Raw genomic sequence first — 22,008 nt, forward strand, 5'->3', positions numbered from 1 at the left:
GGGTACATTACTGGAAACCTTCTAAGTTTACCGGTAAACTACCAGCATGTTGATAACTTTCAAGGTTTTGGGGGAATTTTATAACATGACTTCTAGTGGCCTTTTTGGGTACTTCAGATTATCACAAGTGTCTGTAAATATCTCTGGCCCTCTGTGTGGCCTTATCGCATGTTATATATAAACAAATCAAATAAGATAATTAAAACAATAAAAATAGAATGACAAAGCTGTAAAACATTATCCTAAATATAAACCACCAACAGTGAAAACTATTGGTGTTTAATGTGAGGGTTTCAGCATGAAATGTCCTGAAATTGTTTTACATGCTTTCATTTATTTTACTATGTCAAAATGTCTTTGTTGTAAATGTTTTGCCGACAAACTGGTGGCAGTTGTGAAAAAAGTCAATAGTTGGAAGAGTTGCAGAATTGATTGAAAATAATGCCGTTGTTGATGAGACACTGTAAAAAAAATAATTTGGCTATTTTCTCTTGAACCATATGGTCTATCCACTACAGACTCATGGTCAGTATTGACACAGATATAAAAAATTAATACTATGTATAAATATATATATATATTTAAAGTTATTCAGGTCAAATTACCGGTAACTTATCTGTAGCTTTGTAACCCTGTCACCTGTCCCGCAGGATGGAGCTGCGCTGTGTAATCGCCATCATCCGCCACGGAGACCGCACCCCCAAACAGAAGATGAAGATGGAAGTCAGACACCCTCTGTGAGTCTATATATCTCTTCATGCTCCCCATTCCCAGTGGGCAGAATTTGACACCACGTCTTAATGACTTCATTTTCTGATCAACGTCATATAACAAATACAACTTGTAATTCACCTTCCCCAGTCCTGTTGCGTTTCAATGATGTATCGGTTGTGTCTTTTAGATTCTTTGAGCTGTTTGAGAAGTACGGAGGCTACAAGTCAGGGAAACTGAAGTTGAAGAAGCCCAAACAGCTACAGGTCAGTCCAAGTATCTATTTGCCTGTAACACAGAAACGTGCAGTGTGTTCCTCTGTTGAGGGGAACTCTATTTATGACTATGGTAGTGCTATATATGGCCTCTACTTCTAATCCACTTATTTTCAAGGTTTCTTCCTGGCAACTGTTGCCTTTGCTTGCTCTTTGTAGGGGTTAAAGCTTTGGTTGTTGTTAAGCACTTTGTGACAAATGAGTTTGATTGACTGATGTCAGTCGTGTGTGTGTGTGTGTGTGTAGGAGGTGCTGGACATTGCCCGGCTCCTACTGGCTGAGTTGGGCCAGCACACGGACTGTGAGATCGAGGAGAAGAAGGGTAAACTGGAGCAGCTCAAGACTGTCCTGGAGATGTGAGTGAGACGCTTATGGGTGGATTACGGACACACACACACCATGTCCTGATCTGTCCATCATTTGATCGACTATGCATAAGGTAGTGATCTGCTCTGCTGTGTCTATGATGCTTGGTGTAGAAACCTCCTGTGTCATTGCTGTGTCTGTCTGTAGCCCAATACACAGATTGAATTAGCCTTCTGTTCACTAAGCACACTCTAGCCTAGTAGCTTTCACATTTACTTTGTGAACACCCCCCTCCTCCCTGTGTCTAACTCTTTCTCCCTATCTCTTTTCCTCCCTCCTTTCTCTCTCTCCTCCTCTCTCTCCAAAGGGAATCCAGCTTGAATGACACTCAGTACGCACCTTTTCCCCCTGTCCCTTTTAAAGGATGAGGTTCACTCCTCCTTGTTCTCAGCACTCACTGTAACCACCACTACCATTAACCCCTATTCATAACGATGAGGGATGTTATACTGAACTTAGAATCAGGGAACACTAGCCACAACCACAACCGTGTGTCCGCGTGCGTTTGAGGGAGTGCTTTGTTGTCTGCAATGCATGTCATTCTGAAAGTTGCCCTATAATTCCTCTCACTGTCCCTTCGCCCTCCTCCTCACTCTTCTCAGCCTCTGTGTTCTGTATGTAGGCTTACTGTTTGAACCCGTTGATAATGGTATGGGATTGCATATTAACCAGTTACCATTAGCACCTCATTGACAATAACCAAACAACATTCTTGGTTGGATCTAATACAAAGTCATTGAGTGTGTTTTTTTAAATTATTATTTAAAAAACATTTCGGGGGTGAATCAGCTTTAATATAGCTTCCATCAATGTAATTGTCTGCGTCATTTCCAATCCCCCATATATTTGTATATTAGAATAATAGTGAAGACATCAAAACTATGAAATAACACATATGGAATCCCACTATATATGCATATAATGTATATATTACATGATCAAAAGTATGGCATTCTCTCAACCAGCTTCATGATGTAGTCACTTGGAATGCATTTTGATTAACAGGTGTGCCTTGATGAAAGTTAATTTGTGGAATGTATTTCCTTCTTAATGAGCCAATCAGTTGTGTTTTGACAAGGTAGGGGTGGTATACAGAAGAGAGACATATTTGGTAAAAGACCAAGTCCATATTATGGCAAGAACAGCTCATATAAGCAAAGAGAAACGACAGTCCATCATTACTTTGAGACATGAAGGTCAGTCAATCCGGAAAATTTCAAGAACTTTGAATGTTTCTTCAAGTGCAGTCGCAAAAACCATCAAGCGCTATGATGAAACTGGCTCCGCCACAGGAAATAAATACTTCATAGAGTTCAAGTAACAGACACATCTCAACATCAACTGTTCAGAGAAGACTGCGTGAATCAGGCCTAAATGGTCGAATTGCTGCAAAGAAACCACTACTAAAGAACACCAATAATAAGAAGAGACTTGCTTGGGCCAAGAAACACGAGCTATGGACATTACACCGATGGAAATCTGTCCTTTGGTCTGATGAGTCCAAATGTGCGTTTTTTGGTTCCAACCGCCGTGTCTTTGTGAGACGCAGAGTAGGTGAACGGATGATCTCCGCATGTGTGGTTCCCACTGTGAAGCATGGAGGAGGAGGTGTTATGGTGTGGGGGTGCTTTGCTGGTAACACTGTCTGTGATTTATTTAGAATTCAAGGCACACTTAACCAGCATGGCTACCACAGCTTTCTGCAGTGATACGCCATCCCATCTGGTTTGCACTTAGTGGGACTATCATTTGTTTTTCAACAGGACAATGACCCAACACACCTCCAGGCTGTGTAAGGGCTATTTGACCAAGAAGGAGAGTGATGGAGTGCTGTATCAGATGACCTAGCCTCCACAATCACCTGACCTCAACCGAATTGAGATGGTTTGGGATGAGTTAGACCGCAGAGTGAAGGAAAAGCAGCCAACAAGTGTTCAGCATATGTGGGAATTATTTCAAGACTGTTGGAAAAACATTCCAGGTGAAGCTGGTTGAGAGAATGCCAAGAGTGTGCAAAGCTGTCATCAAGGCAAAGGGTGGCTACTTTGAAGAATATCAAATATAAACTATATCTTGATTTGTTTAACTTGTTTGGTTACTACATGATTCCATATGTGTTGTTTCATAGTTTTGATATCTTCACTATTATTCTACAATGTAGACAATAGTAAAAAGAAAGAACAACTCTGGAATGAGTAGCTGTCCAAACTTTTGACTGGGACTGTGTGTGTATATATGTCGTAAATTGCTATTGTAGCTGGAAACGGCTGATTTTTAATGGAATATCTACATAGGCGTACAGAGGCCCATTATCAGCAACCATCAGTCCTGTGTTCCAATGGCACGCTGTGTTTGCTAATCCAAATTTATCGTTTTAAAAGGCTAATTGATCATTTAGAAAACCCTTTTGCAATTATGTTAGCACAGCTGAAAACTGTTGTGCTGATTTTAAAGAAGCAATACAACTGGCCTGCTTGAGACTAGTTGAGTATCTGGAGCATCAGCAGTTGTGGGTTCGATTACAGGCTCAAAATGGCCAGAAACAAATAACATTCTTCTGAAACTCATCAGTCTATTCTTGTTCAGAGAAATTAAGGCTATTCCATACGAGAAATTGCCAAGAAATTGAAGATGTCGGTCAACGCTGTGTACTACTCCCTTCACAGAACAGCCCAAACTGGCTCTAACCAGAATAGAAAGAGTGCGTGGCCCCGGTGCACAACTGAGCAAGAGGACAAATACATTAGCTTCTAGTTTGAGAAACAAACGCCTCACAGGTCCTCAACTTGCAGCTTCATTAAATAGTACCCGCAAAACACCAGTCTCAACGTCAACAGTGAAGAGGCGACTTCGGGTTGCTGACCTTCTAGGCAGAGTTGCAAAGAAAAAGCCATATCTCAGACTGGCCAATAAAAATAAAATATAAGATGGGCAAAGGAACACAGACACTAGACAGAGGAAGATTGGAAAAAAAGACTAATCGAAGTTTGAGGTGTTCGGATCACAAAGAAGAACATTTGTGAGACACAGACCAAATGAAAAGATGCTGGAGGAGTGCTTGATGCCATACGTCAAGCATGGTGGAGGCAATGTGATGGTCTGGGGGTGCTTTGGTGGGAGATTTGTACAGGGTGAAAGGGATCTTGAAGAAGGAAGGCTATCACTCCATTTTGCAACGCCATGCCATACCCTGTGGACGGCACTTGATTGGAGCCAATTTCCTCCTACAACAGGACAAGGACCCAAAGCACAGCTCCAAACTTTGCAGTAACTATTTAGGGAAGAAGCAGTCAGCTGGTATTCTGTCTATAATGGAGTTGCCAGCACAGTCACCGGATCTCAACCCTATTGAGCTGTTGTGGGAGCAGCTTGACCCTATGGGACGTAAGAAGTGCCCATCAAGCCAATCCAACTTGTGGGAGGTGATTCAGGAAGCATGGTGGGAAATCTCTTCAGATTACCTCAACAAATTGATAACTAGAATGCCGAAGGTCTGCAAGGCTGTAATTGCTGCAAATGGAGGATTCTTTGACGAAAGCAAAGTTTGAAGGACACAAATCATTATTTCTAACCTTGTCATTGACTACATTTCCTATTAATTTTGCTGTATTTCCTATTCAAACTCATTTCATGTATGTTTTCATGGAAAACAAGGACCCCAAACTTTTGAACGGTTGTGTGTGCATTCGGAAGGTATTCAGACCCCTTGACTTTTTTTCACATTTTGTTGCATTTCAGCCTTATTCTAAAATGGATTCAACTCTTTTTTTATCCTCATCAATGTACACATAATACCCCATAATGACAAAGCAAAAACAGGTTTTTAGACATTTTTGCAAATGTATTATAAATAAAAAACTGAAAATACATTTACATACGTATTCAGACCCTTTACTGAGTACTTTGTTGAAGCACCTTTGGCAGCGATTACATCCTCAAGTCTTCTTGGGTATGACGCTACAAGCTTAGCACACCTAAATTTGGCGAGTTTCTCCCTTTCTTCTCTGCAGATCCTCTCAAGCTATGTCAGGTTGGATAGGTAGCGTCGCTGCACAGCTATTTTCAGGTCTGTCCAGAGATGTTTGATTTGGTTCAAGTCTGTGCTCTGGCTGGGCCACTCAAGGACATTCGGAGACTTGTCCCGAAGCCACTCCTGTGTTGTCTTGGCTGTGTGCTTAGGGTCGTTGTCCTGTTGGAAGGTGAACCTTTGCCCCAGTCTGAGGTCCTGAGCGCTCTGGAGCAGGTTTTCATCAAGGATCTCTGTACTTTGCTCCGTTCATCTTTACCTTGATCCTGACTAGTCTCCCAGTTCCTGCCGCTGAAAAATATCACCACAGCATGATGCTGCCACAACCATGCTTCACCGTAGGGATGGTGCCAGGTTTCCTTAAGACGCGACGATTGGCATTCAGGCCAAAAATCAGACCAGAGCACCTTGTTTCTCATGGTCTGAGAGTCCTTTAGGTGCCTTTTGGCAAACTCCAAGTGGGCTGTCATGTGCCTTTTTACTGAGGAGTGGCTTCAGTCTGGCCACTACCATAAAGGCCTGATTGGTGGAGTGCTGCAGAGATGGTTGTCCTTCTGGAAGGTTCTCCAATCTCCACAGAGGAACTCTGGAGCTCTGTCAGAGTGATTATCGGGTTCTTGGTCACCTCCCTGATCAAGGCCCTTCTCCCCCGATTGCCGGGCGGCCAGCTCTAGGAAGAGTCTTGGTGGTCCCAAACTTCTTCCATTTAAGAATGATGGAGGCCACTGTGTTCTTGGAGACCTTCAATGCTGCAGACATTTTTTGGTACCCTTCCCCAGATCTGTGCCTCGACACAATCCTGTCTCGCAGCGCTACGGACAAGTCCTTCGACCTCATGGCTTGGTTTTTGCTGTGACATGCATTGTCAACTGTGGGACCATATATAGACAGGTGTGTGTGCCTTTCCAAATCATGTCCTATCAATTGAATTTACCACAGGTGGACGCCAATCAAGTTGTAGAAACATTTCAAGGATGATCAATGGAAACAGGATGCACCTGAGCTCAATTTCGAGTCTCACAGCAAAGGGTCTGAATACTTATGTAAATAAGGTATTTCTGTTTTTTATTTTTATTACATTTGCAATCATTTCTAAAAATGTTTATTTGCTTTGTCATTATGGGGTATTGTGTGTAGATTGAGGAACATTTTTAATTGAATCCATTTTAGAATAAGTTTAACAAAATGTGGAAACAAACATACAGTACCAGTCAAAAGTTTGGACACCTACTCATTCAAGGGTTTTTCTTTATTTTTTACATTGTATAATAATAGTGAAGACCTCAACACTATGAAATAACACATATGGAATCATGTAGTAACCAAAAAAGTGTTAAACACATCAAAATATATTTGAGATTTCTTTAAAAAGCCACCCTTTGCCTTGATGACAGCTTTGCACACTCTTGGCATAGTCTCAACCAGCTTCACCTGGAATTCTTTTCCAACAGTCTTGAAGGAGTTCCCACATATGCTGAGCACTTGTTGGCTGCTTTTCCTTCACTCTGTTGTCTGACTCATCCCAAACCATCTCAATTGGGTTGAGGTCGGGGGATCTGATGCAGTACTCCATCACTCTCCTTCTTGGTCAAATAGCCTTTGAACAGCCTGGACGTGTGTTGGGTCATTGTCCTGTTGAAAAACAAATGATAGTCCCACTAAGCCCAAACCAGATGTGATGGCGTATTGCTGCAGAATACTGTGGTAGTCATGCTGGTTGTGTGCCTTGAATTCTAATTAAATCACAGACAGTGTCACCAGCAAACCACCCCCACACCATAACACCACCTCCTTCATGCTTTACGGTGAGAACTACACATGCGGAGATCATCCGTTCACCCACACCGCGTCTCACGAAGACACTGCTGTTTGAACTCCAGACCAAAGGAAAGTTTCCACTTGTGTTTATTGGCCCAAGCAGGTCTCTTCTTCTTATTGGTGTCCTTTTAGTAGTGGTTTCTTTGCAGCAATTTGACCATGAAGGCCTGATTCACACAGTCCCCTCTGAACAGTTGATGTTGAGATGTCTGTTACTTGAACTCTGTGAAGCATTTATTTGGGCTGCAATTTCTGAGGCTGGTAACTCTAATGAACCTATCCTCTGCAGCAGAGGTAATTCTGGGTCTTCCAATCCTCTGGCGGTCCTCATGAGAGCCAGTTTCATCATAGCGCTTGATGGTTTTTGCGACTGCACTTGAAGAAACTTTCAAAGTTCTTGACATTTTCCGGATTGACTGACCTTCATGTCTTAAAGTAATGATGGACTGTCATTTTCTCTTTGCTTATATGAGCTGTTCTTGCCATAATATGGACTTGGTCTTTTACCAAATAGGGCTCTCTTCTGTATACCACCCCTACCTTGTCACAACACAATTGATTGGCTCAAATGCATTAAGGAAATAAATTCCACAAATTAACTTCTAAGAAGGCACACCTGTTAATTGAAATGCATTCCAGGTGACTACCTCATGAAGCTGGTTGAGAGAATGCCAAGAGTGTGCAAAGCTGTCATCAAGGCAGAGGGTGGCCATTTCGAAGAATCTCAAATATAAAATATATTTAGATTTGTTTAACACTTTTTTGGTTATTACATGATTCCACATGTGTTATTTCATAGTTTTGATGTCTTCACTATTATTCTACAATGTACACATTTTTAAAAAATAAAGAAAAACCCTTGAATGATTAGGTGTCAACTTTTGACTGGTAGTGTGTGGTGTGTGTATATATATATATATATATATATATATATATATATATATATATATATATATATATACATACATACATACATACATACATACATACATACATACATACATACATACATACATACATACATACATACATACATACATACATACATACATACATACATACATACATACATACATACATACAGTGGGGAAAAAAAGTATTTAGTCAGCCACCAATTGTGCAAGTTCTCCCACTTAAAAAGATGAGAGAGGCCTGTAATTTTCATCATAGGTACACGTCAACTATGACAGACAAATTGAGAATTTTTTTTCCAGAAAATCACATTGTAGGATCTTTAATGAATTTATTTGCAAATTATGGTGGAAAATAAGTATTTGGTCACCTACAAACAAGCAAGATTTCTGGCTCTCACAGACCTGTAACTTCTTCTTTAAGAGGCTCCTCTGTCCTCCACTCGTTACCTGTATTAATGGCACCTGTTTGAACTTGTTATCAGTATAAAAGACACCTGTCCACAACCTCAAACAGTCACACTCCAAACTCCACTATGGCCAAGACCAAAGAGCTGTCAAAGGACACCAGAAACAAAATTGTAGACCTGCACTAGGCTGGGAAGACTGAATCTGCAATAGGTAAGCAGCTTGGTTTGAAGAAATCAACTGTGGGAGCAATTATTAGGAAATAGAAGACATTCAAGACCACTGATAATCTCCCTCGATCTGGGGCTCCACGCAAGATCTCACCCTGTGGTGTCAAAATGATCACAAGAACGGTGAGCAAAAATCCCAGAACCACACGGGGGGACCTAGTGAATGACCTGCAGAGAGCTGGGACCAAAGTAACAAAGCCTACCATCAGTAACACACTACGCCGCCAGGGACTCAAATCCTGCAGTGCAAGATTTGTCCCCCTGCTTAAGCCAGTACATGTCCAGGCCCGTCTGACGTTTGCTAGAGTGCATTTGGATGATCCAGAAGAGGATTGGGAGAATGTCATATGGTCAGATGAAACCAAAATATAACTTTTTGGTAAAAACTCAACTCGTCGTGTTTGGAGGACAAAGAATGCTGAGTTGCATCCAAAGAACACCATACCTACTGTGAAGCATGGGGGTGGAAACATCATGCTTTGGGGCTGTTTTTCTGCAAAGGGACCAGGACGACTGATCCGTGTAAAGGAAAGAATGAATGGGGCCATGTATCGTGAGATTTTGAGTGAAAACCTCCTTCCATCAGCAAGGGTATTGAAGATGAAACGTGGCTGGGTCTTTCAGCATGACAATGATCCCAAACACACCGCCCGGGCAACGAAGGAGTGGCTTCGTAAGAAGCATTTCAAGGTCCTGGAGTGGCCTAGCCAGTCTCCAGATCTCAACCCCATAGAAAATCTTTGGAGGGAGTTGAAAGTCCGTGTTGCCCAGCGACAGCCCCAAAACATCACTGCTCTAGAGGAGATCTGCATGGATGAATGGGCCAAAATACCAGCAACAGTGTGTGAAAACCTTGTGAAGACTTACAGAAAACGTTTGACCTGTGACAAAGGGTATATAACAAAGTATTGAGAAACTTTTGTTATTGACCAAATACTTATTTTCCACCATAATTTGCAAAAAAATTCATTAAAAGTCCTACAATGTGATTTTCTGGAAAAAAAAATCTCATTTTGTCTGTCATAGTTGACGTGTACCTATGATGAAAATTACAGGCCTCTCATCTTTTTAAGTGGGAGAACTTGCACAATTGGTGACTGACTAAATACTTTTTTTCCCCACTGTATGTATATATATATATATATATATATATATATATACATACATACATACATACATACATACAGTGGGGAGAACAAGTATTTGATACACTGCCAATTTTGCAGGTTTTCCTACTTACAAAGCATGTAGAGGTCTGTAATTTTTTATCATAGGTACACTTCAACTGTGAGAGACGGGATCTAAAACAAAAATCCAGAAAATCACATTGTATGATTTTTAAGTAATTAATTTGCATTTTATTGCATGACATAAGTATTTGATACATCAGAAAAGCAGAACTTAATATTTGGTACAGAAACCTTTGTTTGCAAAACAGAGATCATACATTTCCTGTAGGTCTTGAGCAGGTTTGCACACACTGCAGCAGGGTTTTTGGCCCACTCCTCCATACAGACCTTCTCCAGAGCCTTCAGGTTTCGGGGCTGTCGCTGGGCAATACGGACTTTCAGCTCCTTCCAAAGATGTTCTATTGGGTTCAGGTCTGGAGACTGGCTAGGCCACTCCAGGACCTTGAGATGCTTCTTACGGAGCCACTCCTTAGTTGTCCTGGCTGTGTGTTTCTGGTCGTTGTCATGCTGGAAGACCAGCCATGACCCATCTTCAATGCTCTTACTGAGGGAAGGAGGTTGTTGGCCAAGATCTCGCGATACATGGCCCCATCCATCCTCCCCTCAATACGGTGCAGTCGTCCTGTCCCATTTGCAGAAAAGCATCCCCAAAGAATGTTTCCACCTCCATGCTTCACGGTTGCGATGGTGTTCTTGGGGTTGTACTCATCCTTCTTCTTCCTCCAAACACGGCGAGTGGAGTTTAGACCAAAAAGCTCTATTTTTGTCTCATCAGACCACATGACCTTCTCCCATTCCTCCTCTGGATCATCCAGATGGTTATTGGCAAACTTCAGACGGGCCTGGACATGTGCTGGCTTGAGCAGGGGGACCTTGCGTGCGCTGCAGGATTTTAATCCATGACGGCGTAGTGTGTTACTAATGGTTTTCTTTGAGACTGTGGTCCCAGCTCTCTTCAGGTCATTGACCAGGTCCTGCCATGTAGTTCTGGGCTGATCCTTCACCTTCCTCATGATCATTGATGCCCCACGAGGTGAGATCTTGCATGGAGCCCCAGACCGAGGGTGATTGACCGTCATCTTGAACTTCTTCCATTTTCGAATAATTGCGCCAACAGTTGTTGCCTTCTCACCAAGCTGCTTGCCTATTGTCCTGTAGCCCATCCCAGCCTTGTGCAGGTCTACACTTGTATCCCTGATGTCCTTACACAGCTCTCTGGTCTTGGCCATTGTGGAGAGGTTGGAGTCTGTTTGAGTGTGTGGACAGGTGTCTTTTATACAGGTAACGAGTGGTGAACAGGAGGGCTTCTTAAAGAAAAACTAACAGGTCTGTGAGAGCCGGAATTGTTACTGGTTGGTAGGTGATCAAATACTTATGTCATGCAATAAAATGCAAATTAATTACTTAAAAATCATACAATGTGATTTTCTGATAAAAATTACAGACCTCTACATGCTTTGTAAGTAGGAAAACCTGCAAAATCGGCAGTGTATCAAATACTTGTTCTCCCCACTGTATGTTTGTGTGTGTGTATATATATATATATATATATATATATATATATATATATATATATATATATATATATATATATATATATATATATATATATATATATATATATATATATATATATATATATATATATATATATATATATATATATATATATATATATATATATATAAATTCCTAACCCTACCACCCCTCCCCTAATTGGAGTAAACTAATGGACAACGACACTTAGGCTTCTACTTCCAGCTTATACTATACTATATACATTTTACAGACACAATGTAGTTGAGTACGGTTACATGCACACAATAATGTGATTATTGTGGATAGTCAGATTTAATATAATGGTTTGATTAAAACATTTAGATGCTTTGCAAGAAGAACGATTTCCCTAATAATCCTGTTTACCTGATGGCACTCTGATAAATGCAGAAAATCAACAATCAAAATAATCTTTCTACCACAGTCACCATGTTATTTTTGGTAAGCATATTTGATTCTGAGTTCGGACATATAACGTTTGTGTTTGAAAACTACTGCTAAGATGCATACATTCAGTTGTTCCGAACTCACTTCACTCGCGCTAAAGCTGTTTACGTGTCCTAATAATTTCGAAAGATTGCTCCGAAAACCGGCTGTTTTAATCGGCGTATGCTTATTTTCGATATTGACCTTTACTCCGATTATAAGGTATTTACATGATTATTTAATATCTAATTATTCCTGTGCATGTAAACGTACTCATTGTCTGTTGGAGCAGGTCCTCCTTATGAATATGATCTGTGCCATGTTAGTTTCCAAGTATGTTTCCATTAGTGGCAGATAAGCTAAATTATTATCATAGCGGGTACATTGAACAGCAGCTGTTATATAGCCCAGCCCTCACTACTGTCACAGCACTGTATCGCAAATCAAAGGGGAGGCTGAGACGGGGTGGGTGGAATCCCAATGATGTCGTCTAACCAAAAGCTTGTCACATCCAAAAGGACAGCGCTGGTATGGCACATGAGGGATTAATAGTGACACACAGCGGCCGTCCAAAGGTCACACACATAACAACCCAAAACATGTTTCCAGAAACATGGTAGGCAGCTAGTTTAGCCTAGCCTGACTAGCCACTGACTGACAGACTGAGCACCTGCTAGCTAGCGTTTGAAGCTGGTGGGAGACAGTTCTGAACCATGGTTCTGAAATGAAACGTGTCCAACAAGGTTGGACTCAATTCCATAAAAATAGTCAAATTCAGGAGATTAATTGAAATTAAGTCCAATAATTAATTGAATTCAGTCCAAGAAAAGTTTATATTTTTTACATTTGTGTATTTTAAATGTACTTCCTGACTTGACAGATTTTGATTGGAGTTGAGCTTAACGCTGGTCTTGACATGTCACATGTCTGGGTTTGTATATGTGTGTGTACTGTACATGTATAATGATAACTGGAGCTTCATTAAGTGTAGATACCCCGTGTGTCTTCCAGGTACGGGCATTTCTCAGGCATCAACAGGAAAGTGCAGCTCACCTACCTGCCCAATGGGCAGCCCAAAGCCTCCAGTGAGGAAGAAGGTAGGGAGTCACAAGCTTAAACTATCTCTGGTCATGTTCATGATTACACATACACTATATATACAAAAGTATGTGGACACCCCTTCAAATTAGTGGATTTGGCTATTTCAGCCACTCGCGTTGCTGACAGGTATGTGAAATCGAGCACACCGCCATGCAATCTCCATAGACAAACATTGGCAGTAGAATGGCCTTATTGAGGAGCTCAGTGACTTTCAACGTTGCACCGTCATGGGATGCCACCTTTCCAACAAGTCAGTTCGTCAAATTGCTGCCCTGGTCAACTGTAAGTGCTGTTATTGTGAAGTGGAAAAGTCTAGGAGCAACAATGGCTCAGCCGCGAAGTGGTAAGCCACAAGTTCACAGAACGGGACTGCTAAGGCGCGTAGCGCGTAAAGATAGTTTGTCCTCATAAACTGCCTCCTAAAGCAAAATGGGTTTCCATGGCCAAGCTGACGCACACAAGCCTAAGATCACCATGCGCAATGCCAAGGTTCAGGCTGGAGCAGTGGAAAAGCGTACTCTGGAGTGATGAATCACCCTTCACCATCTGGCAGTCCGTCAGACTAATCTGGGTTTGGCAAATGCCAGGAGAACGCTACCTGCCTAAAGCGTAGTGCCAACTGTAAAGTTTGGTGGAGGAGGAATAATGGTCTGGGGCTGTTTTTCATGGTTCGGGCTAGGCCCCTTAGTTCCAGTGAAGGGAAATCTTAACGCTACAGCATACAATGACATTCTAGATGATTCTGTGCTTCCAACTTTGTGGCAACAGTTGGGGAAGACCCTTTCCTGTTTCAGCATGACAGTGCCCCCGTGCACAAAGTGAGGTCCATAAAGAAATGGTTTGTCGAGATCGGTGTAGAAGAACTTGACGGGCCTGCACAGAGCCCTGACCTCAACCCCATCAAACACCTTTGGGATGAATTGGAACGCCGACTGCGAGCCAGGTCTAATCGCCCAACATCAGTGCCGGACCTCACTAATGCTCTTGTTGCGGAATGGAAGCAAGTCCCCGCAGCAATCAACATCTAGTGGAAAGCCTTCCCAGAAGAGTGGAGGCTGTTATAGCAGCAAAGGGGGAACCAACTCCATATTCATGAGATGTCCACATACTTTTGGTCATTTAGTGTACTTTTAACATGCACATGACCTTTCAGCTTTTTTTCCAGATTTAACTGCAGGACCTAATGCAGGTGTGTGTGTGTGTGCGCGCATTTGTGTTATTGTTGTACAGAGGGTCCGAAGGAGGGTCCGTCTCTGCTGCTGGTGTTGAAGTGGGGAGGGGAGCTGACCCCGGCAGGCAGGGTACAGGCTGAGGAGCTGGGGAGGGCCTTCCGCTGCATGTACCCTGGAGGACAAGGTACAGTACTCTACTACTGGACACTCCACACCTCACCTCTACACTGTATACTACCTCTATATACTGACCTAGGGCTAGATGGGAGTTGGAATGGGCACAATTTAGTCAAACTCAAATAATTTGAAATCAAAAGCACCTCTGGTTTCAATGTAAATCAATTCAACTATTGCTATAAACAGCAGTTGAATTACATGTAGATAAAGCTGTAAAGTGATTGAGAAGAAAATGTCTCTGCATATTCTGTCTGTCCCTACATACAGTAACACATTTCTAGAGCCCCTAATTTCTCTTTGTGAGGTCACAAGGTCAGGAAGAACTATATTGTCCCAAATGCTAACTTGATATCCATGCGCTTAACTCCGTTTTTAGTAAATCATGAATTGAGGTCAATGGGAGATTTGTAAGTGTAAAATTACACATGCAGATTTAAAGTGAGGATTTGTCCCAGCATTACTTCTGCCTGCCTTTCTCATTGCTGAAGGGGGATCCAATCTCAAACATGTTCTTGGTGGACACCTTTCTTTGCATTTGACATTTACACTCTGTGATTTCAATCCCTCCAAAGGCTCTCTACCATGAAGTCACATGTTACTGTTCTTAACATACTGGGTGTCATTGAAGCGTTTGTTTTAGGTTCAGTGGAAGAGACAGATTTTCTGAATGAAAGTTTGCTGCTTTCTCTCTTTTCCTGAAATGTCATATGGGCATTTTAGAAGATGCACTGTATTGTAAAGATGATCATTAATCACACTCGATTTCTAACTAAAATTAACACTAAGCACATTACACACTGCAGGAGTATTCATCATGGAATTTCCCAAGTGTTGTTCATTAGTCAAGCAAAATCTTTGAGTCGAGATTGTGTTTTACACATGAGGATTTTGAAATATATTTTTAGTAGTTTGAATTGTCCCCAAATTTACAAGGGAGGTCCATTCTCCCCTTCCTACATAGTGTCATTTTCATACCCAGGTTTAATGTAATGTGCTAATCCCAAGGTACTGTAGTAACATCACTATATTTGTATTATGCGTTCCCTCCCCATGTTTGCTTTCTAAAATAATGTTTATACTACCTACGCTGGACAACACATGATAAACTAGTCTTCCAAACAAAGCCCAGCGAACTAAGTGGAATGTGACTATTTTTAGATGATGGCAGACCAATATATTTTTTTTATATATATCTTCTTGCTTAAGCTTTTTTTATTTAAAAAAATTTACCAGAGGAGTGTGAGAGCGCGTTCTCCTAATGTACGTTTTCTGTTAATTCTGCTCTTTTCTTATCTCTTGCACTGCATACTAGAAGGTAGCCGCAGGCTACTTGTCTGCTAGTCTCTTATTGGTAAGAAGGGCTTGGACTTATAACTGTCAACGAATGGATACGTTCGAACTGCATCGTCCTCATCATTACACTACTCTGGGAGGTTTGGGTTTTATAAGAACGGTATGTGTCTTTTGGTGTGGGTTTCTGTGAAAGGGTCCATGAGGTGATCCGGCAATCCAAGGACGCAAAGTTGTTTGGTCATCTGCAAATGCAGTGTCATGACTCAGGAAGTTTTGGAGCAGTTCAGCGACTGCGCATCATCTCATACTAATAACGCTCCTGGAAATTCTCCATGGGTTGGAATTGTTTGTCTGTGAAAAGCCAGCAACGTAGCTTTCAGTTTCACTTCCAAACAAAAACGAGCATGAGAACTGAATTGTTTAGATAAGTATTTAGGATTTTGACCACATTCCATTTGTTTTTAACAATTTTTCATCCCAGGTATGAGATGTGAAGGACTTGCTTTCCTTTTCAGGTGAACAGAATCCAGTTGACTGCTTGTTATTTATTGATAGTTTTTTTTTCACCAAATAACCAATGTTTCCTCCCTCATCAACTGCAGATACATACCTAGATGTGTTTGTGCACATACAGTCTGTGTTGTTATGTAGGCGTGACCAGAGGAGGTGGGTGGGAGGAGCTATAGGAGGACTGGCTCATTGTAATGTCTGGAATGGAATAAATGGAACGGTATCAAACACGTCAAACATATGGAAACCACATGTTTGACACCGTTCCATTCACTCCGTTCCAGCCATTACAATGAGCCCATCCTCCTATAGCTCCTCCCCCCAGCCTCCTCTGGCAGGCACCCTTTCTCCCTTCCTCTGTAATGTCCTGTAAGCCTGATGTTCCTCCCTCTGTGCATGACCCTGTAGGGGACTACGCCGGTTTCCCTGGCTGTGGTCTGCTCCGTTTACACAGCACCTACCGCCACGACCTTAAGATCTACGCTTCAGACGAAGGCCGTGTTCAGATGACCGCTGCCGCTTTTGCCAAGGTGTGTTTACAGTACAACATGTTTGGGTGTTACTGTTTGCTGTGTGTGTGTGTGCGCCTGTAGATTTGTCAGTGTACAGGTGTGTGTGTGTGTGTGTGTGTGTGTGTAATGCATGCTCACTGTATAGGTAAACCTGGTTCCTTTCATTTGTGTTCAGTGTCAATATATCTCTATCCCTTAGCATGTGTCAACCCTTTCTGTGTACAGTACATATTGTTCCATGCATGTGTATGCACGTGTATATCTCATAGCTGTCTTATTGTGTGTGTGCGTGCATGTAGGGTCTGCTGGCTCTGGAGGGGGAGCTGACCCCTATCCTGGTGCAGATGGTGAAAAGTGCCAACATGAACGGCATGCTGGACAGCGACAGTGAGTCTCTGACCGACTGCCAGCAGAGGGTGAAGGCACGCCTCCATGAGATCATGCAGAAAGACCAGGACTTCACTGAGGCAGACTACGAAAAGGTACAGTCTGTAGACTCCTTCATCAAGACCACTACTACTCACCCAATCGGTGTTGGAAAGGCCATAGGAGAAAAGCCCTGTTTGAAATGGATAACACTTAACTTAAAGCCTGCAGGTGTAATGCCTTAATAGTTGTTATAATAAGCATTAATGAGCCTATGTTTCATAATAATAATAATAATAATAAGCATTCAACTAAGAATCATTATGACATGCTCATGACAAGTGTTTCAGTACATAATACAGTAACTACATCATCATGTATTATAACTGCAGGTGTTAAGTAAACTATGACCTAAATCAGGGTTCTTCAATTCCGGTCCTGGAGGGCCGAAACACTTCTGTTTTTTATTTCTACCTGGTAGTTAATTGCACTCACCTGGTGTCCCAGGTCTGAATTAGCCCCTGATTAGAAGGAGAGGATGAAAAACAGAGGTGTTTCGGCCCTCCAGGACCGGAATTGAAGAACCCTGACCTAAATGGTCACCATTATACTCTGTTACACTGATGGGAGGCTCCATTGACAATTCCATCAACTTGAGCAGTCCTTGAAAAGTGTTTTTGAGATTGATTGTTTCCTATCCTTTTCTTACTGTACAGCCTTCAACTGAGCATGACATCACTGTCAATCTCCAGAGTCTCACATAACATTTCAACACTACCTGTTATGGATACCAACGTTGGCATTACACAGTTCCATGAAGTTCTGCATTATTTGGACCACTGTAATAACGTGTGACTGTTACTATGTGTTGCAGCTGGCCCCTACAGGCAGCCCCTCTCTGGTCAACTCCATGAAGATCATAGGGAACCCAGTGAGGACGTGTGACCAGGTCTACACCCTCATCCAGAGCCTCACCTCCCAGATCCGCAAAAGGCTGGAGGACCCCAAATCTGCAGGTTTGTTCTCTGCCCAGCCTGCTTACAATATAATAGAATTGAAAGTAATATAAATATTTTATTGTCCAATATAATAGACCTTTTGACCCATTCCTAATAGGTCAAAATGTAAACATTAGTGGAGACGCCTTTCCAGCTTTGGATTCACTGTTACATTTGCTACCAAAGAGCGGTGCGGTATCTAACTAGCCAACTGTAAATAAGTGAATTGTTTCAACTCCGTTAGCTAGACAAGTTACTTAGCTAGCTAGCTAAAGTTATTGACGGTTAGTTATCTACCGCTCCTACACTCTTTTGCTAGCTATTGGAATGCTGTCGTGTCAAAAATGACATGGTGTCTCCAGTTTTGTTTACATTTTGCTATTGTAATCTACACTGAACAAAAATATAAACGCAACATGTGAAGTGTTGGTCCCATGTTTCATGAGCTGAAATAATAGATCCCAGAACTATTCCATATGCACAAAAATCATATCTCAAATGTTATGCACAAATTTGTTTACATCCCTGTTAGTGAGCATTTCTCCTTTGCCCAGAGAATCCATCTCCCTGACAGGTGTGGCATATCAAGAAGCTGATTAAACAGCATGATCATTACACAGGCGCACCTTGTGCTAGGGACAATAAAAGGCCAGTCTAAAATGCCACAGATGTCTCAAGTTTTGAGGGAGCGTGCAATTGACATGGTGACTGCAGGAATGTCCACCAGGACTGTTGCCAGATAATTTAATGTTAATTTCTCTACCATAAGCCCCCTCCAACGTCGTTTTAGAGAATTTTGCAGTACGTCCAACCGGCCTCACATCCGTAGACCACGTGTATGGTGTCGTGTGGGCGAGCGGATTGCTGATGTCAACGTAGTGAACAGACTGCCCCCTGGTGGCGGTGGGGTTATGGTTTGGGCAGGCATAAGCTACGGACAATTTGAATGCACAGAGATACTGTGACGAGATCCTGAGGCCCATTGTGAGGCCCATATAAAATAAAAATAAAACCCTGGGCATCTTTCTTTTGGTGTTTTTCAAAGTCAGTAGAGAGGCCTCTTTAGTGTCCTAAGTTTTCATAACTGTGACCTTAATTGCCATCTGTAAGCTGTTAGTGTCTTAACGACCGTTCCACAGGTGCATGTTCATTAATTGTTTATGGTTCATTGAACAAACATGGGAAACAGTGTTTAAACCCTTTACAATGAAGATCTGTTGTTATTTTGATTTTTACTAATTATCTTTGAAAGACAGGGTCCTGAAAAAGGGACATATCTTTTTTTGCAGAGTTTATATATACGTATGTGTGTATATACAGTTGAAGTCGGAAGTTTACATACACCTTATCCAAATACATTTAAACTCAGTTTTTCACAATTCCTGACATTTAATCCAAGTAAAGTTTCCCTGTCTTAGGTCAGTTATGATCACTACTTTATTTTAAGAAAGTGAAATGTCAGAATAATAGTAGAGAGAATTATTTATTTCATCACATTCCCAGTGGGTCAGAAGTTTACATACACTCAATTAGTATTTGGTAGCATTGCCTTTAAATTGTTTAACTTGGGTCAAACGTTTCGCGTAGCCTTCCACAAGCTTCCCACAATAAGTTGGGTGAATTTTGGCCCATTCCTCCTGACAGAGCTGGTGTAAGTGAGTCAGGTTTGTAGGCCTCCTTGCTCGCACACACTTTTTCAGTTCTGCCCACAAACTGGAATTGTGATACAGTGAATTATAAGTGAAATAATCTGTCTGTAAACAATTGTTGGAAAAATTACTTGTGTCATGCACAAAGTAGATGTCCTAACCGACTTGCCAAAACTACAGTTTGTTAACAAGACATTTGTGGAGTGGTTGAAAAATGAGTGTTAATGACTCCAACCTAATTGTATGTAAACTTCCGACTTCAACTGTAACTCTGGGTCTTCCATTCCTGTGGCGGTCCTCATGAGAGCCAGTTTCATCATAGCGCTTGATGGTTTTTGCGACTGCACTTGAAGAAACTTTAAAAGTTCTTGAAATGTTCCGTATTGACTGACCTTCATGTCTTAAAGTAATGATGGACTGTCGTCTCTTTGCTTATTTGAGCTGTTCTTGCCATAATATGGACTTGGTCTTTTACCAAATAGGGCTATCGTCTGTATTACCCCCCCCCCCCACCTTGTCACAACAGAACTGACTGACTAAAAAGCATTAAGAAGGAAATAAATTCCACAAATTAACTTTTAAGAAGGCACACCTGATAATTGAAATGCATTCCAGTTGACTACCTCATGAAGCTGGTTGAGAGAATGCCAAGTGTGTGCGAAGCTGTCATCAAGGCAAAGGGTGGCTACTAAAATTAAGAAAAACCCTTGAGTAGGTGTGTCCAAACCTTTGACTGGTAGTGTATATATACTCTTTCCAGGTGTATTGTCAGATAACTAGCTAGTGTAATTTAATTCATGTCGACTGTCTGCTGTAAGCTAAGTCCTCTCCTGTTCCCAGACCTGCAGCTGTACCACAGTGAGACCCTGGAGCTGATGCTGCAGCGCTGGTCCAAGCTGGAAAGGGACTTCCGGAATAAGAGCGGCCGCTACGACATCAGTAAGATCCCAGACATCTACGACTGTGTGAAGTATGACACACAGCACAACGCCACACTGGGCCTGGAGGACACATTGGAGCTGTTCAGGCTGTCCCGTGCCCTGGCCGACATCGTCATACCTCAGGTGAGGGGAAGACACATACACACACATTCACGTTTACCTGCGCAAATGGGGACTATAGCAGTAGTCTAGACCTACCAAGTGGGGAGCATGACTTCTGAACGTTTCTTTGCCAATTTCTTTGGATAGAGAAGCGTGAACACACACAACCGCAGAGGGAAGGATTTTTGACAAGCCTGTTACTTCAGACTCCCGTCCCCTCAGTCTCTGAGGATGATTCAAGATACCTCTACCTTCTTTCTTACTCCTTATCGTTTCCTTTTCAATGCAGACAATGCTTACTTTGCTATCCCTTCAAATAAGTAAAAAAAGTAAAAAAAGTAAACCTAGCTATGAAATTACTATTCTAGGAACCTGTCAGAAAATGATCAACAGAAGTAACATCTTTAAGTCAAAGCTTATTTGAAGGCCAAATCATTTCTTGAAAACATACCTTTTGAGCATGCATTTGTCTGTTTCTCTCTTCAGGAGTATGGCATTAATAAGCCAGAAAAGATGGACATTGCCCAGGCCTACTGCCTTCCCTTGATGAAGAAGATCCAGCTAGACCTGCAGAGGACCCACGAGGACGAGGCCGTCAACAAGCTGCACCCACTGTGAGTTGCAGTGCCACCTGTGGCCACGGTCTGAGCCTCAGTGCCACTGATCTAGGATCAGTTGTTATTATAGGTACTCACCACTTGGGCTGCAGTCAGTCACACACTGTCTTTGTCCATTATCTGAGCCCGAGTTGTTATTCGACCGTTATATAATGGGTGTGTACCACTGTGAGTGTACTGCTGTCATAGGACCAGACCTAGGTTCAAATACATGCCTATTTAAATCATTTTTCGGTGTATTTCATAATGGCTCCTAACCAATTGTGCTATTTTGTGTTTTTTTTTGCGTTGTTTGTTACTTATTTTGTACATAATGCCACCGTCTCTTATGACCGAATAGATTTGATATTTGAGTATTTTCAAATAATTTCCTATAATTTACTTTTTTAAACTATTTTCAAATACTTGTTTCCAAATACATTTCAAATACCCCAAACAGACCTGGGTTCAAATGCATGGGAGTAATACTTGTACTTGTATTTCCAAATACATTCCAATATTCAACTACTTGTATTTTCAAATTAAAATACTTACTTAAAAATGTATGTGAAAGTAATTGAAATACAATAAATAGTGTTTGAACCCAGGTTGGCCTAGGACCAGTTCTTATAACACTGTTGAAATGGCTGAGTAGTGAGCACCACTGTACCA

At 41.7% G+C, this 22,008-nt stretch overlaps 1 protein-coding gene across 1 annotated transcript in view; it reads left to right on the forward strand.

Annotated features, from left to right (window-relative positions):
* The window catches only part of LOC311135451 (inositol hexakisphosphate and diphosphoinositol-pentakisphosphate kinase 1-like), a 66,980-nt gene that overhangs the window by 20,700 nt on the left and 24,272 nt on the right, over positions 1-22,008 (forward strand). The window contains exons 11-20 of the mRNA XM_084169413.1: positions 651-737; positions 902-977; positions 1,233-1,342; positions 12,931-13,016; positions 14,251-14,376; positions 16,581-16,702; positions 16,984-17,166; positions 17,925-18,066; positions 20,538-20,761; positions 21,227-21,354. Of these exons, the coding sequence (XP_084025539.1) occupies positions 651-737; positions 902-977; positions 1,233-1,342; positions 12,931-13,016; positions 14,251-14,376; positions 16,581-16,702; positions 16,984-17,166; positions 17,925-18,066; positions 20,538-20,761; positions 21,227-21,354 (1,284 nt within the window). The remainder of the gene's footprint in view (positions 1-650; positions 738-901; positions 978-1,232; positions 1,343-12,930; positions 13,017-14,250; positions 14,377-16,580; positions 16,703-16,983; positions 17,167-17,924; positions 18,067-20,537; positions 20,762-21,226; positions 21,355-22,008) is intronic.

This window comes from Coregonus lavaretus, assembly GCF_964263955.1.
Source record: "Coregonus lavaretus genome assembly, chromosome: 9".
In the NCBI taxonomy this organism is placed as follows: domain Eukaryota; kingdom Metazoa; phylum Chordata; class Actinopteri; order Salmoniformes; family Salmonidae; genus Coregonus; species Coregonus lavaretus.